Consider the following 17,417-nt stretch of genomic DNA (forward strand, 5'->3'; position numbering starts at 1 on the left):
CAATTATGACTTATTCATGTAAACGTGATCTGGAATTAAATTGAATGTAATGGTTATCATAATTCAATTAACTTGTTATCCTCAAAATTAAGTCAGAAAGGAGAAATCCATTTCAATGTGAAATTAAATTATCATTAAATAAAAAAATTGCAACTAAAAGAAAATAAATACTTGAAAAAAATAACCAAAATAAACAATGGGAACTGATATCCCGCCCCCAATTTTACTCTAGCCCCTTTAACTTGCCTATTGGTAGTATCACCAGTTGACACCTAAGTGTTCGTCGACTCTCTAATAATATAAAAGAATGCTCTCTCTCTCTCTCTCTCTCTCTCTCTCTCTCTCTCTCTCTCTCTCTCTCTCTCTCTCTCTCCCCTGTGTTATTCCGCACCTCCCTCCCTCTCTCGGAGGTAGAGAGAAAGAGACTTGGGTATGGATGACTAGTTGTGAGCTTGTGACTAGTTCTGTTGGTGAAAGTGAAACGCATACTGAAACCAAAATCATAATTGTATTAGTGGTAGACTATATCAGCATGTGTTCCATAATTATATTTTTATGAATTGCACGCAAAATATAGTGTACGTATTATGTATAAATATTTTTATAAATTACATGTGAAATGTGGTATGTACATAATTATCAGGCATTTGCGAGAATGCATGTCACCAGATGTTAGATGTTTTTGTACCATTAAAGATGGTTGTCTTTGCTTATGCGATGGTTAGAAGTATGCATTTGTGATAAATTTAGCATTTCATGAAGTTTCATCTTAAAATTCTATCAGCTGCATATGTTTCCATATGTTTCTGTGATTTTATAGGATTTCCACTGAAACTAAAACGTTTCCAATTATTCAGCGACCAAAACTGGAACTGAAATTCAAAACCTTGCTAAACAATTCTTGAGATTAAGAGTAAGCATAAGGAATAAATGAGACACATCAAGACTATGTTGAACCTCGTTGTGTAGAATTTTTCCGAAATAAGTAAGCATCCAATACACCAAGAATCACTTTTTCAAAACCATTCCATATCTTCCTATCTCAAGAAGACTACACACTCTTGACATAGATAAAAAAATCGCAATTGGCATGACCGGATGTTGATGTTCATTTTCTATTGAAGATTTTTTTTTTCTTCATTTTCAGGCATGGATGGATATGATTGTCGTATCCCCCATGACTTTTTTGGCCCATCCACATGATGAGATGGTTGGGAGCAGATGCCATGGAACGCACGAGTTCAAAAATAAAATCAGTTTTCGTTTAAAATCTCAAACTATTAGAAAATAATTTTCTCTGCTCTGCCCTCATTCTTTCCATGTGCATCACATACACTGCCCCGTTAAACAGTATAAATGACTGGTGAAAAGAAAATTACCTTCGGTACAACAAAGGAATAAACATATGAATGGGTAAAAATGCCATAAAGAAATTAATATATGTGTCCATACCAATCTATTTTAAAAAAACTAATGTCCATACCAATCTACAGCAGTAGACGTGCCAATATTTAAATAATTAAGTAATAATGTAGAAAAATGGATGCGGAGAATGGGGCAAAAGTATAATGTTTTCAACAGGTTGAACGCATTACCCTCCATAGTTCCTTTTTAGCCTCGAAATCTTCCACAAAAACAAAATCAGAGCCATTATGCTCACAAACGATCTTTTGAACTAGCAATGTCTGTTCACGTGAATAAGCTTCTGTCAAATTGGACATTAAAAAGAGAGGAAACCTATCAGTTTTAAGACAGAAAAATAATGATCTATCAAGCATTTGCAAGCAAAGATACTTTCAATCATGGAAATAAACAACGGTGTCAATATGTTTAATGGCAAAGGTAGCAGATTCAATCTGGCCAAGGCCTTCCGACACTCCCAAGCTATGAAAGCAGGAAATTACATAAATTTCCATTCAAGAAAAAATTTCATGGTGGAATCATTGTAGTATCAATGTGCCTTCCAAAACTCGCAAAAAATAAAAAATAACTGCAAAGAAATGAATGAAATATGTAATGATTCTGCTAATTTAACAAACTTATCAGCACATACAAATGTACACTAAGCCCTATTGGCAACTAGTATGTGTTAGGCAGTACCACGAATTTGGAGAGTGTATGTGTCTATTGTACAGTAAAATCACCGTTAACAATCCATGAACAGATTAAACATCCACGAAATAATCAAATCACAACTAGGTTCTAGCCATGTTTCTTAGCTTTAGAGTTAATTCATTAATAAGATAAATTCAGCCAAGTAAAATTTGCAACAATTAGCTCACACCAAAAATATCATATCTATAAATAAGAGGTAGAATGATATAATGATCTGTCTACAAGCTGAAAGATGCAAAATGATTAACACTAGGACACAAAGAAACTAAAAACTAGGGTAGGGTAATCACAGTAAAAAGTATGGATGGGTGGAGAGCTGGTCAAAAGGAAAAGGCAGAAAGTACGAGAGTCTATAAGGCAGCTGATAAAACTGGAATGATCTCACCTGATCGTGTGTGCCTCGGCCTAGAACCCAGAAGAAAAATGAGATCACAAGAGGAACTGGAGTAATAACAGCAGCCACTGTCCCTCAAGGAGCTGTACTTGCCACCAGTGATGGGTAAAATGGTGGGGAAATCGTAAAGATGCAAAGAGAGCAGCAAAGCAGCAGCAACATCTCTAAGGGAAGGTAAACTGCAGTAATAGCAGTTGTACCAGCAAGGAAATGGTTCAAAGATAGGATCTGCAAGAAAAATCAGCAAGTGAATGCGAGGAGGGGAATTGTGTGGCAGGTCTGATGTACTTTGCTGAAATAAAGCAGGAAAAGAGAGAGAGAGAGAGAGAGAGAGAGAGAGCAGCTAGAGTGGCTGGTCTGTCACGGAAAGAAACCAAAAAGGCAGACTAGCAAAGGAGTGCTGATCGCAAGTGCAGGGAGGAGAGAAAGGACTGTCGGCTGCAGCTTAGATGAGGTGTTGGTTGAACAATCCCTAAAGTAATCAAGTCTCTCAAATAAAAAAATTAATGACAAAAGGTGCATAAGGGCCATCCAATGATGGGCCCTATCAAAAGTACATAATTCACTTAGAAAGGCTTAAAACAATTTGCATAAGAGAGTATATAAGTGAATGGGCCCTATCCAATATAACCTCTTCAACAATAAGAATCCAAAAATTTAATGCCTAAAACATGCTTAGTCGGCAACAAACAGATAAAAAGAGAGACATAAATGAAGAGTGGTTTACCTGTGCCTACAAATTCAAACATCAAGGTTGGAACTTCAGGAAAATTCTTTCCATTCGCAATATTTATAGCTTTAATTTGAACCTCATCCAAAAGTTCTACCCTTGACACCTAGAAGAACACAAGAGACATAATCAGCATGTAGCATTTCTAACTTTATTTGAACCTCATCCAAGAGTTCTACCCTTGACAAAGAACACAACAGACATAATCAGCAGTCTATGCATGTAGCATGTATCCATATACAACATCCACCCACAGAGCCCTTAGCATGTATCATGGTCACAAGAAACACAGCTACATTATCCTCATCCTGTTTGGCACTTTATGTTATAAAAGGGGAAAATGTTTTGAGGATGGCAAGGCTTCCTTTCGAATACACCAACTTGATTAAGCAGACCAGATAAATTTTCTATTATTAATTTATAAAACATAACTGAAATATAATTCCATAAATCAGAGTTTGCAAACGGAAGACCATATTCAGAGAGCTTGTCAGCAATGATATTGCTCACTTGTGGATATAATAGCCTAAAAAATCTAACTATGGTTAAGATGTCTACTATTCTCAAAGGGAGTTTGACCCCCCAGATTCTCTCAACATTTGAAGTTGACCAAATCTTTTCCACTAGAAATTGGACCTCATGACTTGCTCGCTGCCAAACACTTCGAAGTAAAATATGGATTCTTAAGAGTGATGAATACCGAATAGAAGAAAAGCATACATCAAAATACCAAAGCTAAAGATCCAAGAAGAACAGTCACGGAGTCAGGAGTTTCAAGTCCTCAGCTAATTCATACAAGGATAAAACAAAATGCATTACATGATCCGAATGGAACTTTTAATCTCATTCACCAGAATGAAACAATGACAAGAGAGAGAGAGAGAGAGTTAACAATGTGGATTCTACCTGTATCCCGGAGAGCATTGTAGCGATAGCAACATCGGCTGCATCTTTAATTGTTTGGAAATTGCACATTGCAACCTGCGATATTATTGATTTGATTGAAATAAAAATCACAAATTAGTGAGCACTGTCATATAAGCAGGAATAAGCAATTAATGATCAATCATCATACCAAGGATTAATCACTTGCAAAAACATAGTCCAACTAAAGAAAGATGTACATCAAGTATCACTAAAATGTAACTAGGATAGAAACCATTTGTAGATTACTATTGAACCTGAAGCACACAATGATCATGATACACAATACACATTGTAGTTGTTCTACACAATAAATTAAAACATAAAAGCAATTATATTTACAAAATGCCGATGTCCAATGTTGTGTACATATAAATCAGCAAGCTGGTGTTGTAATAGTAATCCAAGTGCTGCCAGACATTCCATAACTGATATATAACACAGACTACAGATGTGCCACGATAAATTAAATCATAGAAGCAATTATATTTACAAATATGCAGATGTGCACAGTTTTGTACATATATACATCAGCAAGCTGGTGGTGCAGTAGTAATCCAGGTGCTGCCAGACATTCAATAAATACCAACAGTTATCTGCAAGTACATGAAAGATACTAATCTAAGATGGAACATGCTCCGGAAAAAATCTCAAGTAAGAAAAGATAAAATGATTGCAAAAGATCTAAAAACAATCCTTGGGAAGTTTACAACTTCTTAAGAGAAAAAAAAAAAAAAAAGAGGCAGTCTAATTGCCCATCAGCCCAGCTTGGAAAGAGTCCTAACTAGCCTTCCTTCACAAACGACTCGCGATATCTGCAAGGTGACCTGGTGATGCTATGCAGTGGTAATCTCTTTTGATAGCGCCTTCTCCCTAACTAGGTATGTAGTGGTATTCTAACCTTCATGGGTGAAAGAAAGAGAAGAGACAAGAGACAAGAGATGGAGGAGGAGGAGACCTGGTGATGCCATGCAGTGGTAATCTCTTTCGATAGCGCCTTCTCCCTAAACTAGGTATGTAGTGGTATTCTAACCTCCATGGGTGAAAGAAAGAGAGAAGACAAGAGATGGAAGAGGAGGAGGAGATGAGAGAGTTGAGTGCCTCTCCCTCTCATAACGTGCGTGCGTGTGTGTCTGTGAGAAAACTGTTTCTGAGCTCGAGCTCAAATAAGCTTATCTGAGCTCGAGCTCAGAAACAGTTTGGGCCCACATTTTTGGGATGATCCAAAGCATTCATTTAAAAGTCCCTTACATAGATAAGCTGTACACAAAAAATCAGGTGGTTGGGATCATCCTAACCCTTCCATTTGTGGGAAAATGGGCAGATTTGTGGAGAAACAGTATCTGCCCATTTTGCCCTCCACAAATGGAAGGGTTAGGATGATCCTATGGACCTGATTTTTGGTACACACCATATATGTAAGGGCCTTTCAAATGAATGCTTTGAATGACCCCAAAAATGGGGGTGAGAACAAAATATATTGTCATATACACAAATAAGTGTAATGACAAAAATAATGCTAATGATGAATTTCGACCACCTTTTACACAGGGTTGTCCCAAGAAACTCACCCTGGGTTTTGGTTTCAAAGCTATGTACATTTCAAGTAAATCTATTAGCTTGACAGGGCTGCTAGAATATATATATATATATATATATATATATATATATATATATATATATATATATATATATATATATATTTGAATGTACAAAGGTACTTTATCCATTTTCTATATATTCAAGTATTCTCCATCAGATAGGTCATTCAAACTCTCCTTTAGTTAATGACAAATTGTGTTCAGCTTGGTCACAATTGATTTCCGTTCTAGTCTCCTACTCCTTAATATTTCTTTGATATTATGCAAGAGTGTTTGCATCCATTCATGCATAGGAGCCCTACAGTGTGCATGTAGGTTGAGTCATATCACAATGCCCGCCAAAGTGCCACACGGGTCCATGAGGAAACATTGACCTCATGATTCATACCTCCTAAAATAATTAGACAAAATCAGTAAACAAGCTACTCAAGAAAACAATATAAAAAGACGCCAGAATATAACTAAAACAAACTATTTAATCCTATTGATTTTTACAATAAATAGTTGAAAATGTAAAGATAAATAAAAAAATATCAATTCATAGACAAACATATACATCAAATAGAGTAACAGAGTTTAGGAAGGATAAAAAAGAGTACCACTGAGTACTGGGGAATTTTCTGAAGCTTTAGCGTAACTTCTGTTATCACACCCAAGGTGCCCTCACTTCCAATCATCAACCGGGTCAAATCATATCTAATGTATAGGAAATATAAAAGGTCAGCCAAATATGGCTCACTTGAAGAGGGATATCCCTTTTATTTAAATAGTTAACATATGTTGTGAAACAAAAAGGCATTTGAAACAATACAAGCATAAAGACAAAACCCTGTCATCATGGCTTGACTACCTAGACAAGACAGCATTCAATCATACAAGAAATTGATATTATCATGACCAATATCCACCATTTAAAGAAAATAGTGAAAAGTAAAACATGTAAGCAAGCACTCCAATTATTGAAAGGACGCACGAAAGAGTTGCACCAGTTTGGAGGACGTAAAACCAATGTTGCACGGAATGGAAACATAAAACGTTGGGTAAAAACAGCCCAGATGCACAGGTTAAGCCCATTTTGGTCACTGAATAAGATGATAATTTTGTTAACTTCTCCCATTTTGTCAACTTCTTCCAAATAACCCATAACATGGCCAGTAGCACTACTCTCCATAAGATCCTTCTCTTCCCCCTCCCAAGCGGAAAAGGATCAACAAACCAGGAAGTCGGCATGCCTAGAAGGGAAAGCCCGCACGAAGCCAAACCTCCTCAGGACGTGACACCAGATTTCTCTAGCTAACCGGCAATGAAGAAAGATGTGATCCGCAGAGTCCCCTGCCTCCACACAAAGGGTGCAGTGGTTGATAATAAGCATCATCTGATTTCTTAAGTGATCAACCGTCATAGATCATAATCCCGTCTTGAACCGCATCCACCCTAACCTGCAGACCCTAGGTGAGGTAGGAATGTGTCATACTCTGGTCAGAAGTATGGAAAGAGGGCTAGGAAGAATTTGATGATAGAATGACTTGACACTAAGGACCCCATATGAGCGCCAAATCCAAACCGCTTTACCTTTTCCGGTCTTCTTAATGTAGCAAGAACCAAGGACTCCATCAGACGCGCCACCTGATCAACCTCTCTGTTGAAGAAATTTGCCTGAAATTATTCTCCCAAGAGATCTGACCCTACCTCCACCGAAATCAATCGTAGACAAAAGCCTCCTTCTCAGACGCCACAGCAAAAAGTCAGGAAACATCTCCACCAATGCCAACCCTTCACACCATTTATCATGCCACATCTCGATCATGTCCCCTTTGTAACCTCAGCACATAATCCCCTCATTGAACTTGTACTTTTGTTTCAGAATATCCCTTCAAACAATAAACTCTACTTCTGAATCAGTCATCAGATATCCAATTTCCAGGTTAGGACCCATGCTTTCAATGACCTTTGTCCAGAGTTGATTCCTCTCCTCCCTAAAACCTCCATAACAGCTTCCCTAAAAGAGCTTTGTTGACTCCTTTCAGCCTTCTAAATCCTAATCCACCAGCTTTGATGGGTTTGCATAGCTCTTCCCAACTAACTAGATGAATCTTCCTCTTCTCTACCGATATACCCAAAGGAAATTCCTCTCAATCTGCTCAATGCAGTTAATCACACCCATTGGGAATCTAAAAACAGAAAGATAATAAATAGGGATGTTAACAAGAACTGCCGTTGTGGGCGTGATTATGCCCACCAACGACACGGGCTCCTCTTCCAACTTCCAAGTAGCAAGCATTTTCTCCACCCTTTCAATATATGTAAAAAGGATAAATCTACCCCTCTACATGTAACACCCGGCCCCACCAAGGGTCGGAAAAGTTTATGATTTTATCTAAATCTTTGTCTTAGATCCCCCGATAGAAGATCAACAGTTTAGATCTCGATTGGAGCCTTTCGGTCCGTCAGATTCACACTTACTATAAATAGTAAGTCCGTTTTTACTATAAATAGTAAGTCGGAACTTACGATAAATAGTAAATCCATTTTTACTATTTATAGTAAGTCAAAACTTATTATAAATAGTAAGTCTGTTTTTACTATAAATAGTAAGTTCGAACTTAAAATAAATAGTAAATCCGTTTTTACTATAAATAGTAAGTGGTCCATATGTACCAAAATTTAATTTTTTTCTCACTTAAATAAAAGATAAGAATTAAAGAGACCTAGATTAAAATGGACTCTTACTTTTTGTGGATGGATTAGAATAGGAAATAGACTAGAATTAGGAGTCCTAATTAGAAACAACCTAAAACAGTAAAACACCACAAAGGTGGGTTTTATAAAAAAAACCCAAATCGTGGGATTTCTCCCCTTGCGCACGCCATCCCAAAACAGAGAGAGAGAGAGGAAAGGAGAGAAAAAAAAAAGAAGAAGGAAAGGGCCGAAAGGCTAAGTTTTACATTGAATTGATTTTCTTCTTCAAGTAATTGTTATTTTTCACATACATGTTATAAAAAGGATATATAAATCCTACATGAAAGATATGATACATATATATAAGCCCTATATATGCGTTTTAGCGATGTTTTCAATCAAAATCAGCACCAATAAAGGGCTGAAAAATCGTTTTAAATTTATTTTTAAAAGGAACAAGAAGTAATGTAACAATGTGCTACACCAATTATTTTATGTAAAATTTGATTTTCATAAGTGGAGCTTTATTCTTCAACTAGAGTCTTTTGAGAACTTATACGAAAGTGATTATATTTCTACGTTTTGATGGGCTTTATAATAAAAGAGATATACATAACAGTGATCCTTTCCTGAGAGAAAAAAGAGGCGATTTCATTTCCCCCCTCCCTAGGTCGATGGAAACCCTAGGGAGGGAGGCGATCTCTCTCTTCTCTCTCTCTCTCTCTCTCTCTCCTTTTTAGCCTTTTTTTCTCCCCTCTCTTGCTGGTCTCTCTCTCTTTCTCTCCAATCTCTCTCTCTGTCCTTTTAGCATTTCTTCTCTCCCCTCTCTCGCTGGTGTCTCTTTCTCTCCGATCGATCTCTCCCTCCCTCTCTCCTTTCATGATCTCTCTCTTTCTCCTCCTATCTCCTTTTCTTTCATTTTTCAGATCTCTCCCTGGTCTCTCCATCTCTGCTTTTTATGATCCCCCCTCCTTCTATCTCTTTGGTCTCTCTTTCTCTTAGGTCTATCTCTCATACTTTCTGATCTCTCCCTCTTTCTCCCTTGATGGGCAAGAGAGGTGTTGGTGGTCGGATGATGTCCATAGTTGGGCAGTTCTCGCAGGGGATACAGCAATGGTGGCTGGAGGTGCCGAATGGCCAGATCTAGGTCCGAGTGGGCCAGATTTAATGGGGAAATGATCGGAACTGGGTAGGGTGGATGAAGAAAGTGGGCTGGTGAGTCGTCGAAAGTGGTGGACGTGGCAGGATTATGAAAAAAGGTGGCCGGATTCGAGGGGGAAATAAGGAGGTTGGATGTGGAGGTGATGGTAGTGGTGGTGGAGAAAAAGTATGATAAAGGATGCGGACGGCGGTATTGAGACGGCCGGTTATTCCAAACCCTCCTCTCCCTCGTGAAACGCGGAAGGCACGTGGAATGTTGGAAATGGTGCAGCGGATGACCAACAAAGGGCTTTGAGAAGCCGAGGGTCGCCGGAGATAGTGTTGGGGTTGCCATCTGGAGATTGGGGGGTAAAATATAGGTTTCATCGAGGTGCAGGGTTGAGGCTAGAAGGGCTGGGGTGTTAGGTTAGGATAGGTGTTTTGGGTTGCAGGTAGTTAGCTGGAGTGTGGAAGGCAGTGGCTGGAGAGGTAGTGGTTGAGGAATGAGGTAAGATTAGGGTTAGGTAGCAGGTAGGGTACGGTTAGAGATTTAGGGTTTGGTGGAAGTAAAGAGGATGAATGTTAGGGTGAACAATGGTGGTCTCTAGGGTTAGGTAGAAGGAATGGTAGGGTTAGGGATTTAGGTTCTGGTGGAGGTGAAGAGGAAGAAGTTAGGGTGAACAATTGTGGTCTCTAGGGTTAGACTAGGTTTTTTGGATTGGTGGTTTAATGGGGATCTCCCGGGACAGGCAGTGGCCCAAGGTGGAGGCCACTGAAGATCAGATTCAATGGGTTGGCTATCGTGCACGTTAGGGGCGCATAATAGCCTCAGGCTTTGGAGCGGGATTTTTAAAAATCAAATTCGCCAGCTAGAAAGTGGTGAAGTCTGTGTGACGTGGCAAGTCACACATATGACTTGATGGGGCCCACAAATATGGCACTTTTTGTTGGATTCGATTCAATTGAGACCATTGGGCAGTGTGAAGGAAAGGAAGGGGGATAGTGAAGGCACTCTCGGTTGTGGTAGTAGAAGAAGAATTTGAAAGGGAAGTGAAATAGTGTAATGACCCGGTCCCACCAAGGGCCTATAAAGATACAAATCTTAATTAAATCTAGACCGTAGATCTTTCGATCAAAGATTAACGGCTAGATCTTCGATTTTGAGTTGTCGGACAATAGGATATGTAAATTAGATATTGGATCGATCCTTAATCTATAAGATTCTTGTGTATTTCCTCTTCCAGATTAGATTAAACGATCTTAAAAATCAACGGTCATAGTGTATTTTCATCACTTTTAGTATAACCTATTTTTGGGGCATCAAATCTTTTCCATTCGACATGATTTTGGTCCCGGTAGATGACTATTTCGAATCCCTATCCAACGAACCCAAGATTTAGCAATTCGAACGTGATTGGAGCAAGTTATGACCCTTTTTCTGTTAGGCTCTGTTCAATTGCCTTCTCGAGAAAGGGATGGAAAGGAAAGTTGTGTGTATTTTCTCGAGAAATATAAAATGTCGTTGTTCTCTTCCTTTCTCGAGAAAATAATATATATGACATGGATATTAAAAAGTAATATGTGGAAAATGGTCTTTCTCGCCGAATCTCGATTTGTTTTCTCGCAAAAACAAGAGGAAAGTAACTTTCCCACAAGCGCGAGAAAATTCGTCGAGGTCTGTTTTTTCAACCCACCGTTCTCAACACATTTCAAGGTAAGTTTTTTTTTTCTACCCAGCGAAACCCTAGCCACTCTTTCGTCTTCCTCACACACTCCGGTGACAGAAAGCCTACCAGCAAGCATCGAACGACTGGAGAAGCCCATCTTTCTCCTCCATTTTTCAAGGTGCATTATCTTTTCATATTCTCCACGCATTTTTTTCACTTTTTTCCACGATTTGCTGTGTTGTGGGTGGGTTTTTTCGTGATCTATAGACATGTTCATAGTACGTCCATCAAGGGAGACACCACGGGCAATCCTTGATAATCCTAATTTTATGCCTTACTTTAAGGTACGTTTACGATAGCTACGCTCGACTAAAGGTTGTTAGTAATTTAGGCCAGTATGTTAACACTTACGGTTGACATCTGAATGTCCTTATTATAGGATTGTATTGGTGCAATTGACGGGACCCACATTCATGCAAAAGTATCTGAGGATATTCAAAAAAGATATATTTGTCGTAAGCACTTCCCATCCCAAAATGTGTTAGCCTGTTGCAACTTTGACCTAAAGTTTACGTACGTCCTTTGTGGGTGGGAGGGGTCGGCATCGGACTCACGGGTGTTAGCATCTGCTATATCAAAGCCGAACGGGATTCCTATTTTGCCAGGTAATAATTAGCTTATTAGACTGTTTGTATTGATGCGGTTTCTGTAGTACTTAGCTAATTTAATTGTAATCCTTTGTCTGATTGTAGGCAAGTTTTACCTTGGTGATGCCGGGTATCCGTGCCTGTCCCATTTTATAACTCCGATCCGAGGTATTGGTTACCATCTCAATCAGATTAGAGGGCGCAGACCTAGGAAAGCCGAGGAGTTGTATAATCAAAGGCATTCTTCAACCAGGAATGTAATCGAGCGAACTTTTGGTGTCTTGAAGAAGCGATTCAGCATATTAAATTCAGCACCCATGTATTCATATTCCAAGCAGATCGACATAGTGTTGGCCTGTTGCTACGTCCACAACCACATTAGGAGGGAGATGCCTGACGACTCCTACATTCAGGATGTTGACGATGAGCTGGCATCGCTTCTAGCTGAGGAGGAAGATGAGGAAGAAGGACCTGTTCCTCCTCCTCCTATGACCAGGGCCGAGGATGTAAGGGAAGGTCGTAACATTCGAACCGCAATCATGAATCAAATGTGGAATGATTTCGAAGCACGTCGTCGTTAGGAAATGACATGGTCGCAATAGTTGTGCACCTGTGTTTGGATGTGGATTTCACAATTTCGATGTGTAGTTTGCTGGAACCGTAGCTTATATTCCTTGCTTTCTTGAGATTTATGCAATTTCTATGTTTGCATTAGTATTGGTTCATGGGTAAATGTTACTTCTATGTTTGCATTAGTACTGGTTATCTATACTTCTTTGATTGAATATTTTTTATATTAATGCTTTTGGAAATTTGTAGGCGAGATGGCAACAACTGCAAGTACGACGGAAAAGAAGGCGAATGTCGTGTGGAATGGAGCTATGGATGGGGTTCTTTTAGCAGCCCTTAAGAATCAGATAGCTGAAGGGCAAAAGACTGGTGCCGGGTTCAAGGAGTGCGCTTACAATGCTGTTGCGCATGAAGTGTCTGATGTCTTGAAGAAGACCTTGACCAAAGATAATGTCAAGAATCGGTTAAAGACACTCAAGACAACCTACAGGACTCTGAACTCCATTATTAATCTCAGTGGCTTTGGCTGGGATGAAACCTTGTGCAAGATATCGGTTGACGAAGAAGTGAAGAATGATTACTTGAAGGTAATAAATTTTTATCGTATATCACTGCGAGTCATTTATAAGTTACGTGTTTAAATCATCTCTTCATGACAATGACAATTATTGTTTGCAGATGCATCCAGAAAACCAGAGGTTCTTTTCGAAACGATATCCACTCTACGAAGAGATGAAAGCTGTATGCGATGATGATTACGCACGTGGAGAGGAGGTGAGAGATAGGAAAGCGGTCCCCACTCAGGCGACACAGGAAACACCGGGTGCTTCTTCATCGACCCAACCGGTTGGGGTCGATGATATGGACGACAGCTTCCTCCGTACTCCGCCACGTGCTAGACCTTCTTCATCTACACCTGCCGTAGATGCATCCATGGGCTATAGTGACTCCTCTCCTATCAGGGGCCCAACTTCTGTTACTGGTGGGAAGAAGTCAAAGAAGCATCCTAATGCTGCACTTCTATCGGAGTTGCAAGTTGTGTCTTCCAGCATTAATAGGGTTGCTGATGTCATAATTTCTACTGGTGAGGTGCACAGCCTCCCTGACCTTAAAGATGCGGTGCTGAACATTGGTGGTTTCCCCAGAGATGACCTCCTTGATGCTTATGTGTACCTACACGGGCGTCACAAGGAAGCTAAGGCATTCCTTTCTTTGGACAATATGGACCGCGTTTCGATGTTGGGGCGCATTATGCGGCGCTTGCCTATGCAATTATGAGTTCCTTTTTTCGGTCGATGTTTTTTGGTGGTTGGGTCTTTTTGTTGAACCGTTTATATTTGAACTAACCATGTGATGGGTTTGATGGACTAACTTATGTATGGGTTTGATGGGTTTGTTGGTATGGGTTTGATGGACTAAATTAGTATGGGTTTGATGGACTAAATTATGTATGGGCTTGATTGCATCAATAGTTTTTGTATGTTATCTTATAAAGCTTGTGAATGAAAAACCTTGCTTGAGATCTAAGTAAATGTTGTTTATCTATCATTTGTTATTGCAACTATTATGTGTTGTTTATGTGGTACCAGGTAATGGCGAAGGATAAGTTTTATGTGGTTTTCAAGGGACGGCAGGTGGGCATATTCGACAGTTGGGCAGATTGTCACCCTCAAGTGAACAGGTATAGTGGAGCATCTTATCGCTCCTATGCCACAAGGAAGGAGGCAGAAGCAGCCTTAAATGCATATGATAAGCGACATGAGGATTTGAAAGACAAGCGTGAAGAGGACATCCACAATGTTCCTTGGTTTTTGGGGTTTGCCATTGGTGTGGGGTTAGTACCTATGATCGTAGTATTTTAGACTTTTTTCCCACTTGTTTATGAGGTATGTTTACTCACATTATGGTTTTATATGCAGACTGGGCATTAAAATGGTTGTTGATGCCAAAATTACTACTAGTGAGGTACACAGCCTCCCTGGCCTCAAAGATGCAGTGCTGAACATTGATGGTTTCGTTAGAGGTGACCTTATTGATGCTTATGTGTACCTTCACGGGCATCAGAAGGAAGCTAGGGCCTTCCTTTCTCTGGACGAGATGGACCGAGTGGAGATGTTGAGGCGCATTCTGCACCGTATCCGTCGTTTGGCTATGTGATGTTTATCTATTTTTTGTTGAACCGTTTATATATGAACTATATTTTGGATGTATGAGTTAGGTGGAAATGTTATAACTAATGTTTAATTTCTTTTTGGATGATTTGATTTAAGATTATGGGTTTAATTTTTAAGATTATGGGTTCAACTAATGTTTAATTTTTTTTTTAAAGAGGATTTTGGCCTGTAACAGGAAAAGCAACAGTATATATAATTTTGTTGTTTATGATTCAACTTATTAGTGAATTTTATCTTTCTATGCATTCTACCTTAATTTGATAATTCTTGTTAATGTTAATTTTCAGGGTCATACAAGATATATTTACTGAGGTTGAAAAACACATACTGGAGGACACTTTAATAAGTGAACTGAAGATGAGTTCTCTCCCCAGCCTTTACGACCATTTTGTTAAGCTGATGAAATATTGGGTAGGCATCCAACAGAAAACATCTTGCCATGTTGCTTTCTTGAACAAAACCGAAAAAAAAAAAAAAAAAAAAACAGCATCTTTTTTTCTCAAACCGAGAAAAAATCTCTTGCATTGGTGAATGCTTAATTCTATAGAATGTGATCTGGGGTATTGGCTCTGACCATTTCTTTGAAAACCCAGAAAAATCAGTTGTTGTGCTACAGATTTTTTGTGCTAAACAGAGGTGTTGAGGCTTAATAAGTGGGTTTTGAGGTTTGGTTCAGTTCCCCTTTCATGGGTTATCAGAGAAAGCAGTTGAGTAATTATCTGAAGCCCAAATAAAGAATTTGTTGTGGCAATGTCCAAATTTTGTTGTGCGTATTGGAGGTTTGAGTCATATTTTTTGGTTGATTTGAAGGAAACCAAACAATCAGTTTTTCTAAACTGGAATTGGTTGGAAACACATAGGTTTTTTAACTTTATGTTGTGGTGGTGGCAGTGGTGATCATTTTTATTGAAGCTTTGATGGTGTAGATTTAATTTACTATTTCCAGGTAAGTTTTGATAGAGCCCAAGTCTGTTTTGGATAGTGCTCATCTTTGATAACAAGACTTTTTGAAGTACTTTGATAAATTTCTAATGTTATGTTTTAATTTAGGTGACTAGGTTCAAGTGTGTTAATAAATTCTCTGTGTAGTGCAGGTGAGATATTGGAGAAGCCCTTGTCTTTTACAGTTGGGCTGGTCAAGAAGGCAGTTTCAATCGTTACAGACAGTTCCATGAGATCTGCCATTGACTATTTCAAAGTAACTAGAGTTAGGCCTTCTCTCACTGCAACTCTTCTAATTACTACCTGGTCAAGGCTATCTTTTCATACCACTGATTTTGGATGGGGTGAGCCTCTTCATTCAGGTCCAGTAGCTGTACCTGAGAAAGAAGTGATTTTGTTTCTTGGAAATAAGAGGAAAAGCATAAATGTACGGCTGGGTTTGCCCGCTAGTGCTATGCCAGTCTTTGCAGAACTGATGCACATTTGATGAAATAAGCCTAAGTACACATTTTATTGGGGTAATCTCTAGGATTATAGCTAGGATACTCCAAGCAAGTTATGGGTTTCTTTTATGCAGAATTTGTATCTAGATCAGAATGTTTCTGTCCCAATAAGTTTAGAATTATTCAGACCCAAATGCACTTCTTTTAAATGTATGTGGTCTTAATTTGGTATTCAGTTGAACAACACAATGTCAAAGCTCTGTATTTGGATTTCCTATTGTTATTTGTTTTAAGTTATAATTCTTAGAGTGAAAAAACATCTTCATCTCCATTTTCCGTGGGTGTGAATAGCTGCTCAAACAAGTGTATTGCTCTAATGTTGAGAATCTTTTTTTGAAAATTATCACTATTCTAATATTAGCCGATATCCTATCGACCATGCTAAATGTTCTTGGGAGCTACGCTTCACCAAAATATTTAGAATACCGGGAAGTATTCATGCTCATCTAAGCCTCATCCAATTCAATTTCTATGAAATTGCTTAGCAAGATAAACACTTGTACTTGGGAGCTACGCTTCACCAAATCTCTTTTTTTCCAAAAAACAGAGGTAATGGGGATCTGCATATTTTCCCTTGCTTTCTGGGCAAGTGAACAGCGAGAAAATAACTTCCCTGCATATTTTCCCTCCCTTTCTGGGCAAGTGAACAGCGAGAAAGCATGGGAAATCAAAGTTTCTTTTCCTTTCCTTTCCATTTTGCCACGTCAGATTCCTTTCCTTTCCTTTCCCGGGAAAACAAGTGAACAGAGCCTTAGGGTTAGGCATAATTACGAGTTTTGTCTTATTAGACAACTTTTAGGTTGTTTTATTTGAAAGAAATAAAATCTAAAAGTAACCTTATATACGCTAAATACTAATAATATATTAGAATAAGTTAGGAAATCCAATATTCATATTTCCACCCTCTTAAGTTAGTATTAGATTATAATTAATAATCTAATAATTGGAGTCCTTCATGAAATAAAACTTTAAGCTAAGTTTATAAACAAACCCATCTAGGGTTATTTTTAATCACCTAAAAATTTAAGGAAAAGGAAAGAAAGAGGGGAGAAGAAAGGAGAAAGGAAGAAGCAAGGCTACGATTGGTTTTTCGTCTTCGAGTAAGTGCCCGAAAACCTAATTTGTTGTACTTGTGGGTGTAAAATTGATTTTAGTGTTTTTGGTTGTTCAAATTAGGATTTTAAATGTATTTCACATGGATCTTGATTAGGATGAGAAGTAGGTCCCTTGATTTTGGCAAGAATTGTTCTAGCCTTTGTTGCCCCTCGGTAGTGCACAATCACTATATCTGCACTAACATCCAAAGGAAAGAACAAATTCATCCCAAAAGC

General features: G+C 38.6%; 1 protein-coding gene across 2 annotated transcripts in view; it reads right to left on the bottom strand.

The window, feature by feature from the left end:
• The window catches only part of LOC143885110 (FAD-linked oxidases family protein), a 61,755-nt gene that overhangs the window by 25,317 nt on the left and 19,021 nt on the right, over positions 1–17,417 (bottom strand). Inside the window, exons 10-13 of one of the 2 annotated variants that reach the window (XM_077389103.1) lie at positions 6,364–6,460; positions 4,146–4,220; positions 3,237–3,345; positions 1,596–1,705 (exon numbers count right to left, since the gene is read on the bottom strand). In XM_077389103.1, the coding sequence (XP_077245218.1) occupies positions 1,596–1,705; positions 3,237–3,345; positions 4,146–4,220; positions 6,364–6,460 (391 nt within the window). Of the gene's footprint in view, positions 1–1,595; positions 1,706–2,450; positions 2,738–3,236; positions 3,346–4,145; positions 4,221–6,363; positions 6,461–17,417 lie in introns of those variants that run through there. The other variant, XM_077389104.1, reaches the window with a different exon arrangement.

The sequence above is a fragment of the Tasmannia lanceolata genome, unplaced genomic scaffold (genome assembly GCF_043159265.1).
Source record: "Tasmannia lanceolata isolate RefF3 unplaced genomic scaffold, GAP_Taslan_0.1 ptg000008l, whole genome shotgun sequence".
Classification (NCBI taxonomy): domain Eukaryota; kingdom Viridiplantae; phylum Streptophyta; class Magnoliopsida; order Canellales; family Winteraceae; genus Tasmannia; species Tasmannia lanceolata.